At 39.7% G+C, this 18,226-nt stretch overlaps 1 protein-coding gene across 1 annotated transcript in view; it reads right to left on the bottom strand.

The window, feature by feature from the left end:
* The window catches only part of KIF26B (kinesin family member 26B), a 301,427-nt gene that overhangs the window by 97,647 nt on the left and 185,554 nt on the right, over positions 1-18,226 (bottom strand). Inside the window, exon 5 of the mRNA XM_061989833.1 lies at positions 7,979-8,162. Within this exon, the coding sequence (XP_061845817.1) occupies positions 7,979-8,162 (184 nt within the window). The remainder of the gene's footprint in view (positions 1-7,978; positions 8,163-18,226) is intronic.

Below are 18,226 nucleotides of genomic sequence, written 5' to 3'. Positions count from 1 at the left end.
ACACACATACTGCACTGTATAACAGTGCTTGGATTGCACGTCAAGGCCAGTGCAATAATTGTTGCCCTACTTGGTGAAAAGTCCGATAAACCATTTTAAGACAGTGGATAGCTGAAATACTCACAGTTTGCAAACCCAAAGCATTGGCATATACTTATGTCCCCCTCAAAAGACAGTTATGAATCTCCTCAGAAATCTGAACTGCTTGGTCAGTAGGACTTCCTTCACTGTTACTTTTGGCACGAGTACATATAAACAAGAGTCAGCACAAGCAGAGAAGCAGGGACAAAAAGAACAATGGGGAAAAGAAAAATTTGAAAAACATTGGCACAGTAGGACAAAGAAATGCCCTTAAACCAAAGAAGGAATGAGACATTGAAGTCCTAGCTGAAATGATCTGGTGGAGTAAGAAGGAAAATTGCCTTTTGTTGCTTCTCTCTGTCAGCATTCAAGATTTTGTATTTCCTTGTAAAGAAACTGAAGTGGAGTAACAGCGAATGGAAGGGATCCATTCCCTTCTTAATCTCTTTCCCTATCTGGAAAAAAATCAGCAAAGTACCAAATCTTCACTAGCTATGTGGATCAAAAGGATAGTACTGTGTTATATAATCGACATACAAAGTGGAAAAGTATGACATAAGAACATCTTTCAATTTTTAACAATGATATGACCACTGCCTTTTTTAGGCCAAAGACATAAGATTTTGCCTGTTAATCACCAGTTTTATCATGCCTTTATTCTCCAAAGGGGCAAGGAGTATCACACTTCTCCCCACACAAACATGTCCTTCACCAAATGATATACTGACACTTGACACTGTCTCCCATTACATCCTCATAGGAAATCTCAGGCAGTATGGGTTAGATGAGGTAGATTGAGAGCTGGCTGAATGACAGAACCCAGAGAATGGTAGTCAATGGAATCACATTGGAGGTCCAGTGGGGATCGGTTTTGGGGCCAGTCTTATTCAACATCTTCATTAACGACCTGGATGAGGGGACAGAGTGTACCCTCAGCAAGTTCGCTGATGACACCAAACTGAGAGGACTGGCTGATTCCCCAGAAGGCTGTGATGCCATTCAGTGGGATCTCAATTGGCCTGAGCTGGGCAAAGAGGAACCTCATGAGGTTCAACAAGGGTTAAGTGCAGAGTCCAGCATCTGGGAAGGAACAACCCCCATGCACCAGTACAGGATGGGGATTGACCTGCTGGAGAGTAGCTCTGCAGAGAATTCTGGGATGCATCAAGAAGAGTGTGGCCAGCAGGTCAAGGGAGGTTCTCCCTCACCTCAACTTTGTCCTGATGAGGCCTCATCTGGAGTCCAGAGAGAGTCCAGTGCAGGGCCACAAGATGATCAGGGGACTGGAGCATCTTCCTTATGAAGAAAGGCTGTGGGATCTGGGACTGCTCAGCCTGGAGAAGAGAAGGCTGAGAGGGGAATCTCATTAATATTTACAAGTATTTAAAAGGTGTAGGTCAAAAGGATGGGGTGACACTTTTTTCTGTTGTCTCCAGTGACAGGACAAGAAGTAATAGAGAAAAGTTGGAACACAAGAAGTTCCACTTAAACATAAGGAAAAACTACTTTACTGTGAGGGTTTTCAAACCCGCCTGGACACATCCCTGTGTGATCGGATCTAGGTGGACCTGCTTGAGGAAGGTTGGATTAGATGATCTCTAGAGGTCTCTTCCAACTCCTACCATTCTGTGATTCTGTGACACGCTAGCTTCTACAGTGGGATCCTCCAATGGGGCACAGGGAAGTGGGTACCAGCTTCCAGTGACATTCATTAAAAGTCAAAGGAGGGAGACAGCTCAGTGCCCCTGAAAATCCTCTGCTGTTTTGTTGGAGGCACTTTCAGGCCAGACAAAATCTTTCTGATGCTTCCAGATAGAGTTTTATGCAAAAAAATGTGAGGAAAAGTAAGCTACAGAGTAACGTAAAATGAACTGTAGATTTTAGGGTTATTTCAAGAAAATGATGTGTTCTAATGGAAGATTAAGTCTTGTATCCAAGCACTGAAAGATTATTTTTTAACTGAACCCTCTTTAGTATGTGACACAGATCCTTAGGAGAAAGGCATATTTGTCAGGAGTGCCTATCACATGACCAATCTCCTGCAGTATTCCTGTGGGTATTCCTGGCATTTGGCCACAGCTCAATCCCATCTCACCATCCCTCTCAGCCACACTCTGTGCTTAGCCCCTGACAAGAGGTTGCCTCCACCATCTCTTGCTCACTTGTTAGACTCAAAAAAACATCCCTGTGTTGCTTTCTACACGGCCCTAGACACTTGGAAAGGGCTTCTCAGAAGCATCTGCAGTGTAACCTATTGCTCTCCTTTTAGAGAGTTTAATAATCTCCTCTTCTATAACACCTACCAAAGCTTGACAAGGGGTATCTAATATTAGACTGCTGATAGGTTGAGGACAACGCTATCAAGATGACCAATAATACCTCATTGTTTCCTCTTGCTTCCCATCTGTCTGTCTGGTTTTCCTCCCTACACTGAGGCGACAAGTGCTTTGGGAAAGAAATAGGGTTTTTTAAATCCAGATTAATATATAATTTAGCAAAATAAGGCTAGACTCTGCAAACAGGAATCCTGGTGCTACAGAAAAACAGAAAGTAAAAACAGTACCACAAATCACAGTCCATTTTGCTGTTAGGTTGAAGTGACTAACCAAAGAAGGTTCGATGGTGACTTGTTTTTCCCTGTTAAAAACCTTCTGCATAGGAACGATTGTAATGCACAAACATTGCTGTTTTATTTTGCGATTAACAGGTACCCACAAACAACAATTCACATTAAAAAGCAATATATAAGGAAAAGCAAAATAATCTCTGCCTAAACATAACAAATACCTCGTAGTGTCAGAGTTTCATAAAAAAAAAACACACAGAGAAAAATAATGAAGGAAAGAAAGCACATTCACTTATCCTAAACCCTGTGCCACCTGAAAACAACCTATTTATTAAGGCTGGCAGAAAATTCTTCATTTAAGTTGTTTTTCTTGTGTAGTGTCGGTTTCACCAAAACACCATTTTTCACAGAAAGGACATTTCAGATTTTCATCAAGAGTATTGGTTTTGTTTTGAGGTTTTTTGACAGAAAATGGGAGAGGAGGGGCAAGGGGAAGAAGGACACAAGCAGATTGGGAAGCAAAGCTAAGTAAATCTTAACTAGAGTGCAAGCATGGAATAATTCATTCTGCATGGAAAGCCTTTTTGCTCTGTTTCTTGGCTCACTGTCAGAAAGGATGAAACAGATTTGAGAAGTATGTTCCAGGAAGCAATGAGACTTTGGAAAACTGCACATACAGTCATCCAGGACAGTGGCACTCCGTGTGTAAAGCAAGCAAAAGTAGTCTGCCGCTTTCAGAATATGATGATTTAAAAATAGCAGAGAGAGAAGGAAAAGTGATCATAGAATCATAGAATGGTAGGGGTTGGAAGGGACCTTTAGACATCATCTTCAAGTTGTGGCAGTTTATGGAGCAGGACTGTGACCCAGCCCACAAGAAAGCTAGATGATCAAGGCTCCTTCCAACTCAAACCATTCTATGACACCACACTTTCACCTGGCATCAGCTCCCTCTGCCAGTAAATGTGATCCCAAAGCACATGTGTGTATTATGGCTCATACAAGCACCACTGTTAATATATTTGCATCACGGTCACTATCCTTTCATTTTACTTCAGGGAGAACTTTTTGTAAAAGAGTGCCACAAAGACTGATCCTTTATGACTTTATTTCTCTTCAACACTGCTGGATTTCTACCAGGCTCATCAAAATAAGTAAGTGATTATGCTGTCCCAACATTTGATTACTGATATCATCACTCTCCTTCTGTGAAGCTGAACTTCAGCTTTCAAATAACACTTCTTCCAAATTCCAGGCTGGTACAGTTTGATTTGCAAGGCCTTTTGCAAGGAAAGGTGTGAAGCATGCATCCTGAATATATACTCCCTAATTTTCTTTGTCAGTTTAGATACTTCAGTTGTACTCATATTCATACTGAGCTGCAAATTAACTTTTAAATATGTTGTTGACAGGCAAATCCTCTTAGTTTAACTCACAAAAATTATATGCCTGCCTATGACTACTGAGAAACTCTACATTAAATGAATCATCATCATTTTGCAATGAGAAGTAGAATTCTTTGAAATTTCTAGTAGAAGTAAAAATATAAAAGGGCAACTGTTTGGTGGCAAGTTCATTTTAGGAAACTTTAAAATGAAATTTAACCATAAAGTCTAAGCTTTGAAGTACCTGACTTCCTACTCTTCAGCATCCTGGATACTCACCTACCCTGGCAAACTGACAACTCTCAAGCTGACACCAAGATAGCAATGCTCAGCATCTGTGCTGGGGCTCCCATCCCTATAGCAAAGGGCCTGCCTTCTGGGAAGCCCATCCTGGGTCAGTCTGTGTGCAGCTGTCCCCATGAGTTGTCCCCATTCAGACTCCATGTTAGAAACATGAAATTTGGGAAAGAAAACTGGGCAGTGAGCATTGTGACCAACAGAAAACTTGGATGCTTCTGAGAAGAAAAGTGCTGGCATCCCTACAAGCTAGAACATAAGAGGTTCCAAAGAAACATGAAGAAAAACTTCTTAACTGTGAGGGTGATGGGGCACTGGAACAGGCCACCCAGATGGGTTGTAGAGTCTCCTTCTCTGGAGACATTCAAAACCTACCTGGATGAGTTCCTGTGTGACTTATTCTAGGTGGTGCTGCTCTGGTAGAGGGGGTTGGACTAGATGATCTTTTGAGGTCCCTTCCAACCCTTAAGGTTCTGTGACTCTGTGAATTAACCTATTTTGGTTTTCTACTTTGGAGAAGCATATGTTAAAACATTTTTTAAAACCTCTTAGCTATGTCTCATATACTTTGATAGCTATGGGATGGTAAGTTTAAACTGGAAAGAAGTATCCTCTTTCATCAGCTGGACTCTAAAATTTGTTTTACTTACACAGTTGGAAAGCCAGGAGCCTGTTCTTGTATATGGTGTTAATGAAGAAGCAAATCATAGGTCTGTATTGGTATATTGCAAAACTGTTTCCAAGCATTGTCCACTGGAAACCAATGATTAAAGGAGCAAAACCGGTTCAGGTCAGGCTTGCAGTGTTTTGACACAGCTATGTTTGTGCGCTCTGTGTGTACACTCTTTTCTTGGGAAGTGTGAAAATCAATAGTCAGGAAAAGTTCACACATAGTTCAACGAGGGAGATTAGTCCCTTGTTTTCATGAACACACTCTTTATTACTCCCCAGTGCAATTTTTAATTTTATTCAGCTAAAATCTGTTCCAAGCACAGAAAAGTGAGAATTCAGAGAGGATGGCTTCTGTTGTAAATACTTTCCATAGCAGCTTCTTACAACAATGAACACATTCAAGTTTATCCCTCCTCCAACTAGAGTCACAGAATCATAGAATCATTTCAGCTAGAAGAGACCTTTAAGATCATCGAGTCCAGCCTTTGTCCTAGCCTCTACCAACCACTAGACTATTTCCCTAAGCGCAACATCCACCCATCTCTTAAACACTTCCAGGGACAGTGACTCCACCAGCTCCCTTGGTAGGCCATTCCAATGCCTGACAACACTTTCAGTAAAGAAGTTCCTCCTAATATCCAGACTGAACTTCCAGTGGTGCAACTTGAGGCAGTTTCTTCTTGTTCTATTCCTTGTTACTAGGCAGAACAGACCAATCCCTGCCTCACTACAACTTCCTTTCAGGTAGTTGTAGAGAGTGATAAGGTCTCCCCTGAGCCTTCTTTTCTCCAGGCTAAACAGTTCCAGACCCTCAGCTGTTCCTCATAGGAGACATGCTCCAAATACTTTACTAACTTGGTAGCCCACCTCTGTATCCTCTCCAGCAACAAAATGTTGATCTTGTAGAGAGGAGCCCAAAACTGGACACAGAATTTGAGACGTGGCCTCACCAAAGCTCAATACAGAGAAATGATCATCTCCCTCCTCCTGCTGACAACGCTGTTCCTGATACAGGCCAGGATGCCATTGGCCTTCTTGGCCACCTGGGCACATTGCTGGCACATGTTCAGCTGCTGTCAACCAACACTCCCAAGTCCCTCTCTGCCTGGCATCTTTCTAGCCACTTCTCCCCAAGCCTGTAGTGCTGCTGCAGGTTGTTGTGGCCCAAGTGCAGGACCCGACACTTGGCCTTATTGAAACTCATGGCATTGGCCTTGACTCAGCCATCCAGCCTCTCTAGATCTCTCTGTAAAGCTTCCCTACCCTCAAGCAGATCAACACTCAGCTTGGTGTCATCTGCAAACTTACTCAGGGTGCACTCTGACTCCTCATCCAGATCATTAATAAAGATGTTAAACAAGAGTGGCCACAGTACTGAGCCCTGGGGTGCACTACTCATGACCAGTTGCCAACTGCATTTAACTCTGTTGACAACAAATCTTTGGATTTAACCATCTAACCCATTTTTCACCCAGAAAAGCGTATGCTCATCCAAGCCATGAACTTAGGTTACTTGATAGAACCCCTTGGGAGTCAGTTTTGAAGGGTACAGAAGTCCAGGATGGCTGGACACTTTTTAAGAGGGAAATCTTAAAGGCCCAGGAACAGGCCATCCCCACGTGCCGTAAGACAAGACAGAGACAAAGACAAGGGAAGGTCAGCCCCTCAAGTCAAGAGGCAGAAGCAAGGAGTAAAATGTGCCCCCTACAATTCAGGTAGAGATGGTCAGTGACCTGCTGCTCCCCACTGATGTACACAAATCTATGGGGCTGGACGGGGTACATCCTAGAGTGCTGAGGGAACTGGCAGGGGTGCTTGCCAAGCCATTGTCAAAGCATGTATCACTTTTAACTCTTTTAAGATCATGACGGATTTGTACATACATTCCCACTTACCGGGCCAGAGGAAACGAAGGTATCCCTATATGGAGGGAATCCCTTCTCAAGCAGGCATTCAATCACCCATGAAGGTAATATCAGTGTTCTTTGAAAAAAACAACTAGAACTGGGCAATACAGGAAAATGAGCAATCAGCAATGAAAATTCTGAAGTCCATTCTATGCTCAGCATTCCTAGATCATACATTACAATTTCTCTTCTAAACACAAAGATTTTCACCAAATTCGTTGTCACTGTTCAGTATTCAATGAATATGGAAAAGCTGTGCACATAGATGCTTGCATAAAAAACTACCTTGAGTAAAGCAAACTGCTGTTCCCAGCAACTGTACGCATATATTAACAGATGTAATATGCCAGGCTCTCCATTTGTGACACAGAAAAATGAAGGGCCACTCAGAGAAAAAAAAAAAAACAATGCCAAACTATATAGCCACCTCCTCCATTGCTTCAACTATTTTCCATGAGAAGTATGCACCTAAACAGCATTTAAAGAGAACATGATTAGGGAGAATGGCAGAAAATAACCTGACAGAAGGAAAAAGGAGCAATTCATCACTACCAGCATAGGCTTTGTTCAAGTACATGGCCCAGCCTTGTCCTGACTGCACTGGAAGAAAGCCAGGAAATATGAGCCGGAGGTAAATTACAGTGTGTCCAGACAAGACACCAGTCTGAACAGTAAGGAGATCAGGAACCCATTCCATGCCACAGCAAGCACCTGCCATGCAGTTTAAACAATGCTACAGGGACCACCTGCTCCAGAAACCCTAGAGACTGGACATTATCACTACCTGGTAGCTCTGTGGTCTCAACACGGGTGCATTTAGTGTAGTTGGGCCTGAAAATATATTACTGCTGCACAATTAGGTCTGGCTATGTTCAAGTCAACTTCAACTTTCTTGGTTCACTTGCATTAAGTAGCTTACATTGTTAGGCCTTTGTACATGGGTTCAGATGCCAATTTCAGTAAAGCCAACCAAGAAATGACTTGGTCTTCTGATTCCCTCAGTGTTTTGTGCAAGGATAACATCTTCCCCCAAACAAACCAAGCATTTTAGTAAAACTAGCAATGCCTACCTTGCCCAAACCAGGAGTGTCTTTCACTTTGCTGACTGCCCTCAGCAAACATGGTGGTGCAGGCGGTGGGGAAGTCTGAAGGATACTGCTGAAGCTGGTAGAGAAGAGAGGAAATTCAGGAACAGATGATGCAGAAGGTCTGTGCTTCTTCTTTTTAGAAGACAGGTTCAATTTCTGAGCAGCTCTGTGGGAACAATGACAAGAGCAAGCTGAAACAACCCCAAATTCAACACAAGCGGTCAAGAATAAAGGTATTTATCAGGTTACTATTTATGTAGTATCTCAGTTTTGACCTTGTTGATCCAAACAGTTTTATAATTCTTGTTCTTTGCTCATTAATGCCACTGACTTCACAAAGTTGCTCCAAATTCACAGAGCCGACATTAAGTATGGTCACAATCAGGCCTCTACCACTATCTCACGTGTTGAAACAATTCAGCCTGAAAGAAACCTCCAAAATCTCAATTAAATCAATAAGCTATATGGATATTTCTATTCTAAAATTAGGTACAGTCACCGAATGGTTCATATAGAATTGTGTCTCTCTCATAAGCATCTGATTAGAAAATTAATACTTATGCAATGTTTGGATGTAAGCAGCCACTGTTAGGTTAATTTATATTAAATGCTGAGGTGAATTTGCTGAGGTGTAAGAAGCCTTGTACTAGTTTTTTTTTAAAACTTTTTTCACCTCTTAAAACATAAGGCAATGTAAAAACTGAACAGCTGGTGACCTATGAAACTATTGCTTTTTGCAATAAGATGAAGAGAATCATATGAACGGCTGCTGCATTAACCACTGTGCAGGGAAAACAAGGAGGACTGCTTTTAATACTACACTATTCTTATATAGGAATGATTAAGTCTGTATAGACTTTGATTAACAAGCTAAGTTTTCCTAGAACAGAAACATTCAGTACTCCTGTTTTGCAAAATGATTTATTTTGAGATAAAATTCAAATTCAGTCTTTGTCACAGTTGTTTTGTTCCAACACTTGTGTATTCTTGCACTGTCGAGGGATAACGTTAATATTAATCATGCTGTCCTGCAGCTTCCTTTTTGTAAAATGAGCACTTTAAACAGAGCAGTTCAACTGGAGCACCATCCCAAAGGAAAGATGGATATAACAATCCATATTGTTTGCTTTGGCAGACAAACTGCAACTTAAGATAGGTATAAAAGTAGTCTATGCTGACAGTAGCCCTCCTTACTTTGCTGAAGTATGACAATCAAGGCCAATAATTCTAAATCTTCCGAAGTTTTAAGAAGCTTTAGCTCCATTACGCTGGTATTATTAAATATTATCCAACATTGAACTTACAAAAATAATGACAATGTTTTATCTCAAAGAGTAGTGAAAAGATTGAACATATATATATACATACACACACATTCATTTCAGTATGCAAGTACTTTGTGTTTGTATCAGACATCTCAGACACATGGACAAATTACTACTGGAAGTGAAGTTGTCATATGTCAGCTGGTCATATGCACACCATGTGTGCTGCCAGTGTGCATTCTTTTAGCCTATGGCAAGTGCAAAGTAGTTCCAGAAAGACTTGTTTTTAATTTCAAAACCCAACAAACTAAAAAACCAAAGGAAAAAGAAATCCTCACACACATAAACATAAAAGCATGAAAAAGTCCAAATCACACACACACACACACACAAAATAACCACTAGGGATTTTAATTGACCTGGCACAGAATTATAACACAGAATTTTTGGTATCATCTTCTTGTCCTTCTCCTTCTCTCTGGGCTCGAGACTGCAGTTCATAACTTGGCCTTCTCTTTTAAGAGTCTCCTTTCTTTTTCATAGAAAACATAATCAAAATGTGTCAGTCAAAACAAAAGTAAGAACACCATTTTTTCCTTTTCCTAGCAATGTTTCAAAGGTTTGAGAGGATTCGATTATTTCAGCTTCCACACTGTCCATCAGTAATGTTTTTTATTAAGCTGTTCATGCTGAATTAAGATTTTCTGTATATCTTAGCTTCACTATAAAATTATTTTAAGTAAAATCTTGTACTATGTGCAACAAATGAAAACATCAACTTTGGCCAAACACACTATAACATTTACTCCTGTGGTCAAGCTCAGGAGTCCAGTCTTAAACATAGGCAGTGACTCCATCCACTCTTATCGAGCCCCCTTGGGTGAAAATGAAGTTCTTAAAAGCCATTTTCTGAGTTGGTTGACACAGCTGTTATCCTTCTTGCCAGTAAATGCTTCACCAGCATTTGTTGTTCCTTCTACAAATCTGATAGTGTAATACAAACCATTTCTTAACCTTACCAAGCCCATAGCTGTCATTTTCTTAAAGAAAAACATTATTGGAAGGTACCTGGCCTTTTCAAAACCTTGGAACTATATTCTATTCTGACAGTTATAACCTATGAGATTATATTCAAACAGAAGAACCTGTATTTTCCTTCATATTTTTTGGCCTGCAACCAGCAAAATGTATGAAAAAGCAATAAACTATTTCTCACAAGTTCATGGGGTTTTCTGCTTTTCCCCAAGGAAAGAAAAATCAATACATGGCAGGTTAGAAAATAATTCACAAGCCCTATCAGACTTGACTGAATCTTGAAGGGCATCAAAAAGGCAAAATCCTCAAGTAATTCTGTGAGCATTTAACTGGGAAGAGAAGGATATTTTATCCAGATGTAGGCTGCAATATGACACAAACATGTACAGTCTGGCTTTCTTGCAAGCACATTTGCTCATTCAGCTTGAGTGGCTAGCATTGCTCTCAACACAGCTGGTCATGCCAGCAGATGATGATTTGGCCTTATTCTCTAGCATAAAAGGTTAGAAAATCTTACATTTTACTTTTCAAGGCAAGTCAGAGGCCTAGCTCTCCCATACAGACTCTCCAGACCACCAGACCTCTCAGGAAAAGCACAAAGCTGGACCTTGAGAGTCCTGATGCCACTGAGGCTCACGGCCTGCCCAGCCCAGATAGCAGCTGTTTAGACTCTCTTTATAGAGGAGCCATCTAATTTGTTTTCATTCATCTAGTATAATACGACTCTGATTTCCACTTGAGGTTATGCATACTACTGCAGTAATAGTAATGGTGACGATGGCAGCATGGCACTATGTATTGGCAATAAGCAGATCATACTCCAGTTACATTACACCCTGCTTGAGCTATGTGATACCAGCTATGAACAATGCAGGGGTGTGCAGTGGGCTCCAAGGGAGTACAAGCCAATTGCAGGAAGGGCATTAGGAAGCTGATTAAAGTTCAATTCAAATAAAACTGATGGATTGCTGGCAACAAAGGAGAACTGCTTTGAATGTCCACCTGATCCATAGCAAAGACCAAGGTCATTTCTGGGAAGAACATTCTCTGCTTTTTGGTTTTCTAAATACAAGTTTGATAGGGTACACCTTTGGGCATTCAGAATGCTTTTCACCTCCTGCCTATGCAGAAATGGTGGTATATTTTTTCCCTTAAATTCCATGGGCAGGCTGGGGTTTTCAAACACAGTCATTGTAGAGCTAATTCTCCTACACCAGAAGCCTGAAATGACTGAAATGAAATTTCTGAAAGCTTAGAGGTAATTCTGAGACATGAGGGGGCAAAGTATGCTCTTTGGAAACTTGTCTAGAAAGATGAATGAGCAAAAATTGATTAAATAATCCATTTTTAACACAGAACAAAGGCACTGCTAGGGGCCTGCAATGATGTCTGCTAAGAAAGTTATTCACATTACTTATAAGGAATATAAGAAGAATGTTGATGAAACTTTAGACAAAGCATTATTGAACTTCTGTAAATAACTTGCTTAGTCAAATCATCAGGTATTGTCAGGTAATAACATACATAAGGAAACACTGGGGAAGGAAGAGTTTGGAAATTCATGGTTTCCTAATTAACTTTGGCTCCTCACAAAAAGCAACTTCAGAAAATGAGGATAAATCCATACATCCACTTGTTGCTAAGCAATGCTCAGGGAAGAACAAAAAACCTCTCACACGTAACAAGCCACAAATGGTCTGATACAGTACTGAAAGAAAAGAACAATAAATAAAGCCTCCCTACAATAATTAACAATTGTGTGTCTATAGCCCACACAGAGTGGACTGGGACCTCATTTAGCATAAATTCATATAAGATCATGAACTTCAGTGGGTCTGGCTATGCCAACCCATGGCATATTTGCTTCCTCTCATTTAACTAAGAAAATAGACACAGTGAATAACATTTATTTAGCTTGATAAAATAAATCCTTTTTTTCACTAACACATCATCCAATGCAAAATTAAAACTTCAGGACTCACTGTTAAAGTAGAGATTAGTAAGATCAGCAGGTTCATTATACTCAGAAAGAGATTAGACATTTAACTGAACACTTAAAATATTATTCACATTTGTGTCATCAAAGATCATCATTGATAAGTAACACTGATTCTCAAGCTTCAGTACCTGATACATCTCTTCACCACTGACATCTTAAGAAATTTCTTTAGCTGCGTATCTGTACAATTATTAATTGCTGGAGTTTCAGATTCCACTAGCAGGCCTCCAGTAGATACCACCCTTGGACACAGAGTTACAGATCATATGGCATCAGTGAGTTGGTATATCAGTTTCTGTGCCAATAATTGAAAATATGCTCACTTTCATATAATTTTCCACTGAGAAAATGGCTCTCAAACTGTGGAGGCTAAACAGCCATGTGCTAGCTAACTTCAATGTAAGTATTTGCAATTGATGTTAAAACTAAAAATCTAATTTTGAAGAGGCATAAATTTCACTTTATAAGACCAATACTCTCTGCTGGGTGCACTGCTAACAGAGTAAGGTAAGAAGGTATGAACTTTATATGTGCAGCAGACGGTTTACCAAAGGATGTGCTCGCTTGACAAGGCCAAAGGAGATTAATGAACTTCCCTAATAATTAAAATACTGTCTTTACTTATTCAAAACTGCCTGTCCAGCTGTATCTTAGTGCTGGGTTGGAAAATAAATGGAAGTTTGGTTTGGAAATCAATCTTCTGAACTCTCTATGCATATTTGTGCAGATATACCACTAGTTGTAAAATACACCCGTATTTGTGATCAACACTGTTAGTTACACAGCATGAAACACTCGTGTACTACAGTCTCAGGTTGAGCACCTAAAAGTGAAAGACATCATTGCTGAGCCTTACCCTAAAAAACCCTACTTATGATTTTCATTTTTTTAAACCCCAGACATAATTCTTCCCATAGAAAAAGTAGAAATTCTTGACTGGCACCTACTAAGAGAATGTAGTCGGTGTAGTATTTCAGTTAACTGACAGAATGTCAAACAAAAATATACTGAAAACATGCCACTAGTTTTCATTATTTCCAACTCAAATGTTTGCAAATATGGATTTGTGGTGTACTTCTGTTTTGGGTACATGTGTTTAAAGAAAATGAGTCATCATACCATATAAGTCCTCACTTAGCAGAAATATAAAAAACAATGGTATACAGCAAAATTACAACCATGCAAGATTTTTTCTATGAGAAAAGCCAGTCTTGATTCTTGGTTATACAAGGTCACTCAACAGTTCTCCAGGATCTTTAGAATTATATAAGTTATATGCTGCCTATGCAAACTGGACATGGGGTACTAAATGGGGTATTCACATTTTCAAATTACAGAGCTCTAACAACCTAGCTTCTCTGAATCATCACCAAAAGTGATTCTGTTTCTCCCAAACATCTGTATAAGTGATGCAGGCTTACTAAGGTGACACTACACCCAAGTCAACTTGAGTACTACCACCAAAAAGGGAGGCTCCATACTTGCCACTGCCCTATCTTCATACTTCCTTTCCCTTCCTTGCTTCTTTCCTCACATTTATTTTGGCTTGGTTGTTTCTTCTTTAACCTCCTGACCTAGCTTGTGCCAAAGAGTGCTGTAAATCATACTTATTTGACATGGCTAATACATCTGAATTACTATGGCAAACACCTCCCCAACCTTAAAATCCGAAGTATATGGTACTAGGTGTGGTTTTAAGTGAAATCTCATCTTTCTATATGGAGAGCAATGATCTGGCTAGGAGCCACACCTTCCTTTGTGTCTTCTAAAGCATAGAAAACAGAGATGATTTACAGGATGTTTAACCAAAAAGATAACATCTGCACTTTGCTGTAAGGGGCCACGTTGCCTCTCCGCCATGTGCTGCAAACCAGGGGTAGCACCTCAGGAGCATGCTCCATGGTAGAGAGAGAATGACCTCCAAGGACTCTTTCTCATATCTCTCTACATGGAACAGTTTTTCTCAACCAAACTGACAGCAAAAAGAATGACAAATCTTAATGCTGGCTTGTCATGTCCCTTCCCAGCTCACATTTCCTGCCTTCCAACACAACTTACAAGCTACAAACAAGATCCAGGGCAACTTTATTCCACTTTAATTCTCTGTGTGGACAACCCTTTTGCAGCCTAGTAAAATGTAAAGAATGAAACAAGAATCCTCAGAGGAACATTTCCTGGATTTGTACTTCCAATAAGATTGTTAGTATTTGTGTTTAATTATGTTACAATGCCTTTAAAATCTGGAGATAATTTGAGCTTTCTGCTTATACTGTAGAAGGTATAATAAACATCTCTCTAATGCCCAGTAAATGCTCCTTATTGTTCTCTTTATTGTTATGCATGCATTCAATTTCATAGCAACATGAAGCTGTCTCAGGCTGCAATTTTTCACTTCTTGGGTGGTTAATCCAGATGTTTTGGCCACAGTGCCTTAGTGCTCTCCCCTGGAACTGTACTGTAACTGTCCAGAAGCTCATTCTTTTACGATATTTAGGGCTTTTAAACTTTATTTACAACAAGTCTTACCAAAATCTGAGGCTTGTTGCACCAGGCATTCTTAATGAATTTAACAACTCAGCTTTGCTCCTATATCAGTTTCAAATTTGCGTAAATTCATTGGCAACTGAGCTGCTCCTAGGTTGCACCAAAACGAAGATGAATATGCTTGAAGACCAATAGCTTAATCAGAAGTTCAAAGTCCTGTACAAATACACACTGCAGTGCAAAGGACTTGCATTCACATCTGATATTTGGGTGAAAGTTTCAGAGAAAGATATGTCAAAATACAAAACAAACCACTTTTCATGTCATTATTGTTTGATCCACAAGAGCCTTTCACCAGATAGCGCCGTATTCCAGTAAAGATCTTTTTACATAACCTAAAATTTCCTGGAAAACTGTGATTCATTGACAGATGTCCTTCTGCCTTTGGTAACAGGATCGTTAATTAGCTCAGGCACAGAGGTGACGGCCAAAAAAAGTAACAAATTAAATGAAATATAAAATTTAGAATTTGTACAGGAAATTATACCCTTGTGCTTCAATAGTACTCATCAAGAAAACTACATCTTGACTCAGTAGCTTGATACATTTGGCTAGAAAAAAAGTAATTTCTGCTTTCTTTCAATTTCTTTTTTTTTTTTTCCCCCTCATTCTCTTTTCTTCTTAGTACTATTCCTTAATTTCAGGCATTACTCATCCAGGTCACCCTCACACTACAAAAATTATTAGATTCAACTTTCCTGCTGTGTTATTGACTGCGGATACATGCAATCAACCTGCATTTTTAGAGGGAAGAATTACTTTGGTGACCAGCAGAAGGACCCAACGCTAAGAAAATGCTTAGCACTCAAACACAAAAGACAAATCACTAATCAAAAATTTTAAAGAGTGGGTGGAGGTTGTTCTTATTATTAATCTAGTTTATTTTTCTCTCTGAAAAACACTTTTATAAAAAATGGTAGTCAGACAGACGACAGTGCTCACACCATTCTCCCATTCTTGGAAAGCTCTCAGGATGAGTTTGGTATGTGTCACTGCATGCTTAACGTATGAAACAAGCTGAACCATTATACTTGGATAAAATAAAATCAGATGTCAGTAGTTTAATACAGGAAGCAAACCAGGTACATTTACTATAGTTCAAATGAATTCAAATGTAAGCACTTAGCAATCACTGCCATGGTTGCTTGGCAATGCATCTTCAAGTCTCATGGGAAAACAAGCGGGAGACTGACAACCACAGACCAGAATAGCCATAATTTCAGCTGCACAGAGCTGAGGTCAAGAGCACTAGTATCTTTCAAGCAAAGGTTGGAAACAAGTGCCATCCAGCTCAAGCTTCGGGTATTAAGAAGTATTGCCTCTATATGCTAAAGATTTAGATCATAAGAAGCCAGCATTGTCACTAAGTAACAAGAAAGATGTGCACCGTTTTATACTTGTACTGTTATTGTGTTAAACCAGAAATGCTGGCAGACTTTTCAGTCTTCAGGTGTTACCTGAAAAACATAAGGGGCATAGATGTACCATTACACTGTCTTCTCCTAAAAAGTACCACCAGGAATGGCTGGCAAACAGATTTTCCCTGTGTCTGAGACAACCTTTGAAACTTCAGACCATGAGACAGAATTCCTGCTTAGTCCTGAGACACTCCTCAGGAGCAAGAAGTAACGACAGCTATGAGAACTCAAAAATATGACTAACAGATAGAATCTTTGCAATGAGAGGCCCATAAACCATTGGCCATTTCACAATAGTCCTTAAAATCAAATAAAGCAGTTTCATTAACTGTGAGTTTTATGGAGCTTACACAATTACAGTTATTCTATTACCTTGGACACTAAAGCCAGAACATACATTGTGTGGAAAGCTATTTTGCTTCAACTCTTTTACATTCAGCAAAATCCTCTCATAATATCAAGAGGAAAAGCAGTCAGTACACAAATTCAAAGTCCATTTTGTCCTTGTTTAACTTTCCAGTTGTCAGAACAATTAAACAGGTACATTAAAAGGCCAAAATGCAGGCAAACTTTACAGGGGTTTTTTATCTCATCAATATTTTGATTTAAATTTTTAATTTTAACTACAATAATACCAGCATACAAGTAGTAAACTGTTCTGAGAATGTAGATGCACTAAAACTCTATGCACTTAAGCCCAGTTCTGACAAGCAATCTGCAGTCACAGTAAAAAGTATTTCCTATAAGGGTTCCTGTTAGTCTTGTCTTGCACTTATTTAAGTCATCACCATGATATAGTGATAATTCTTTGAGACAAGATGTTTTCAACTCCTAGACACTATCACCATTACTATGTATAATATGCTAAGGCCCAAGACTGAAGTTCTCCTCTTAACAGACTGTACATGGGCTAAAATCAGGCCAGTCCCAACAGCTTATATGCAAAACAGAAGGAAAAGAAAAAAAAAGAAGATTTATGATCCCACCTTCAAGGAGATATGCTGAAGCACAAAGAAACTCATGAATAGTGGCAAATCCAGATCTCCTCGGCAGAGTAACAAGAGTTACAGTGGTTTTGGAGGTGCCTAACAGCATCCCTCTGGTAGCTACAAAAAAGGTACCAAGATGGCGGAGCCAGGCTCTTCAAACCAAGGCATGGAAGAGGAATGAGAGCTAAGAGGAATGAGAGAAGTTTGGACAAGGTATAAAGAGAACTTTTTTCACCTTGAGGACAGCCAAGCAAGGTTGTGCAGTCTTTGTCCTTGGGGAAGATTAAGAATAAGTGAGTAGAGGCCTGAGCAATCTGTCTCAGAGCTGAGCCTGCTTTGACAAGGAGGTGGATTAGAAACATCCTGAGGTCTCTTGCAGCCCCTCTGATCCAGTGATGCTATGAACATCACTACTATTGTTACAACAATTCTGAAAGCAACAAAACATTCTCTGAAAAGTTTCAACAAAACTATTTAGCATAAGTATCAGCAATTTATTCAACCCAAAATTATTCCTTTCTAGAATAGTAATTTAAATATAATCAAAGTGAACGTCAGACTACAATTTCAAACTGAAAAAGTTAATAACTACATCTTTTTTCAAGGGTGTAACGAGAACAAAGAATTTCTTGATTCTTGTTAAGTTTCCGGGAGGACATGCATTATCTCAGCAGAAGATTATGAACTAATTTAATTTGATGAAATCTGCATTCCTTACTGGGGAAAAAATTGCCAAAAATGTCACCTAAGTCACCTTCATTGTTTTGTTATAGACTTTCTATCTCAATCTACTGAAGATTCAAGAGGGAATTCTACACACTAAATATCCTCACATCTTCCTAGTTGCAGAGGAAGTTCTGGGTGCGCAGCCTCCTGCAGGAATTCCCAGCATTCTGCTAGTTCAGACTCTTACCTCCTTTGGGAGTTGACCGTAATATTTTATCTGCTTTAATCATGTTTCAGAATGAATTATTATGAAA

Source organism: Colius striatus, chromosome 2, assembly GCF_028858725.1.
Source record: "Colius striatus isolate bColStr4 chromosome 2, bColStr4.1.hap1, whole genome shotgun sequence".
In the NCBI taxonomy this organism is placed as follows: domain Eukaryota; kingdom Metazoa; phylum Chordata; class Aves; order Coliiformes; family Coliidae; genus Colius; species Colius striatus.
This window is presented reverse-complemented; position numbering and strand designations above follow the sequence as displayed.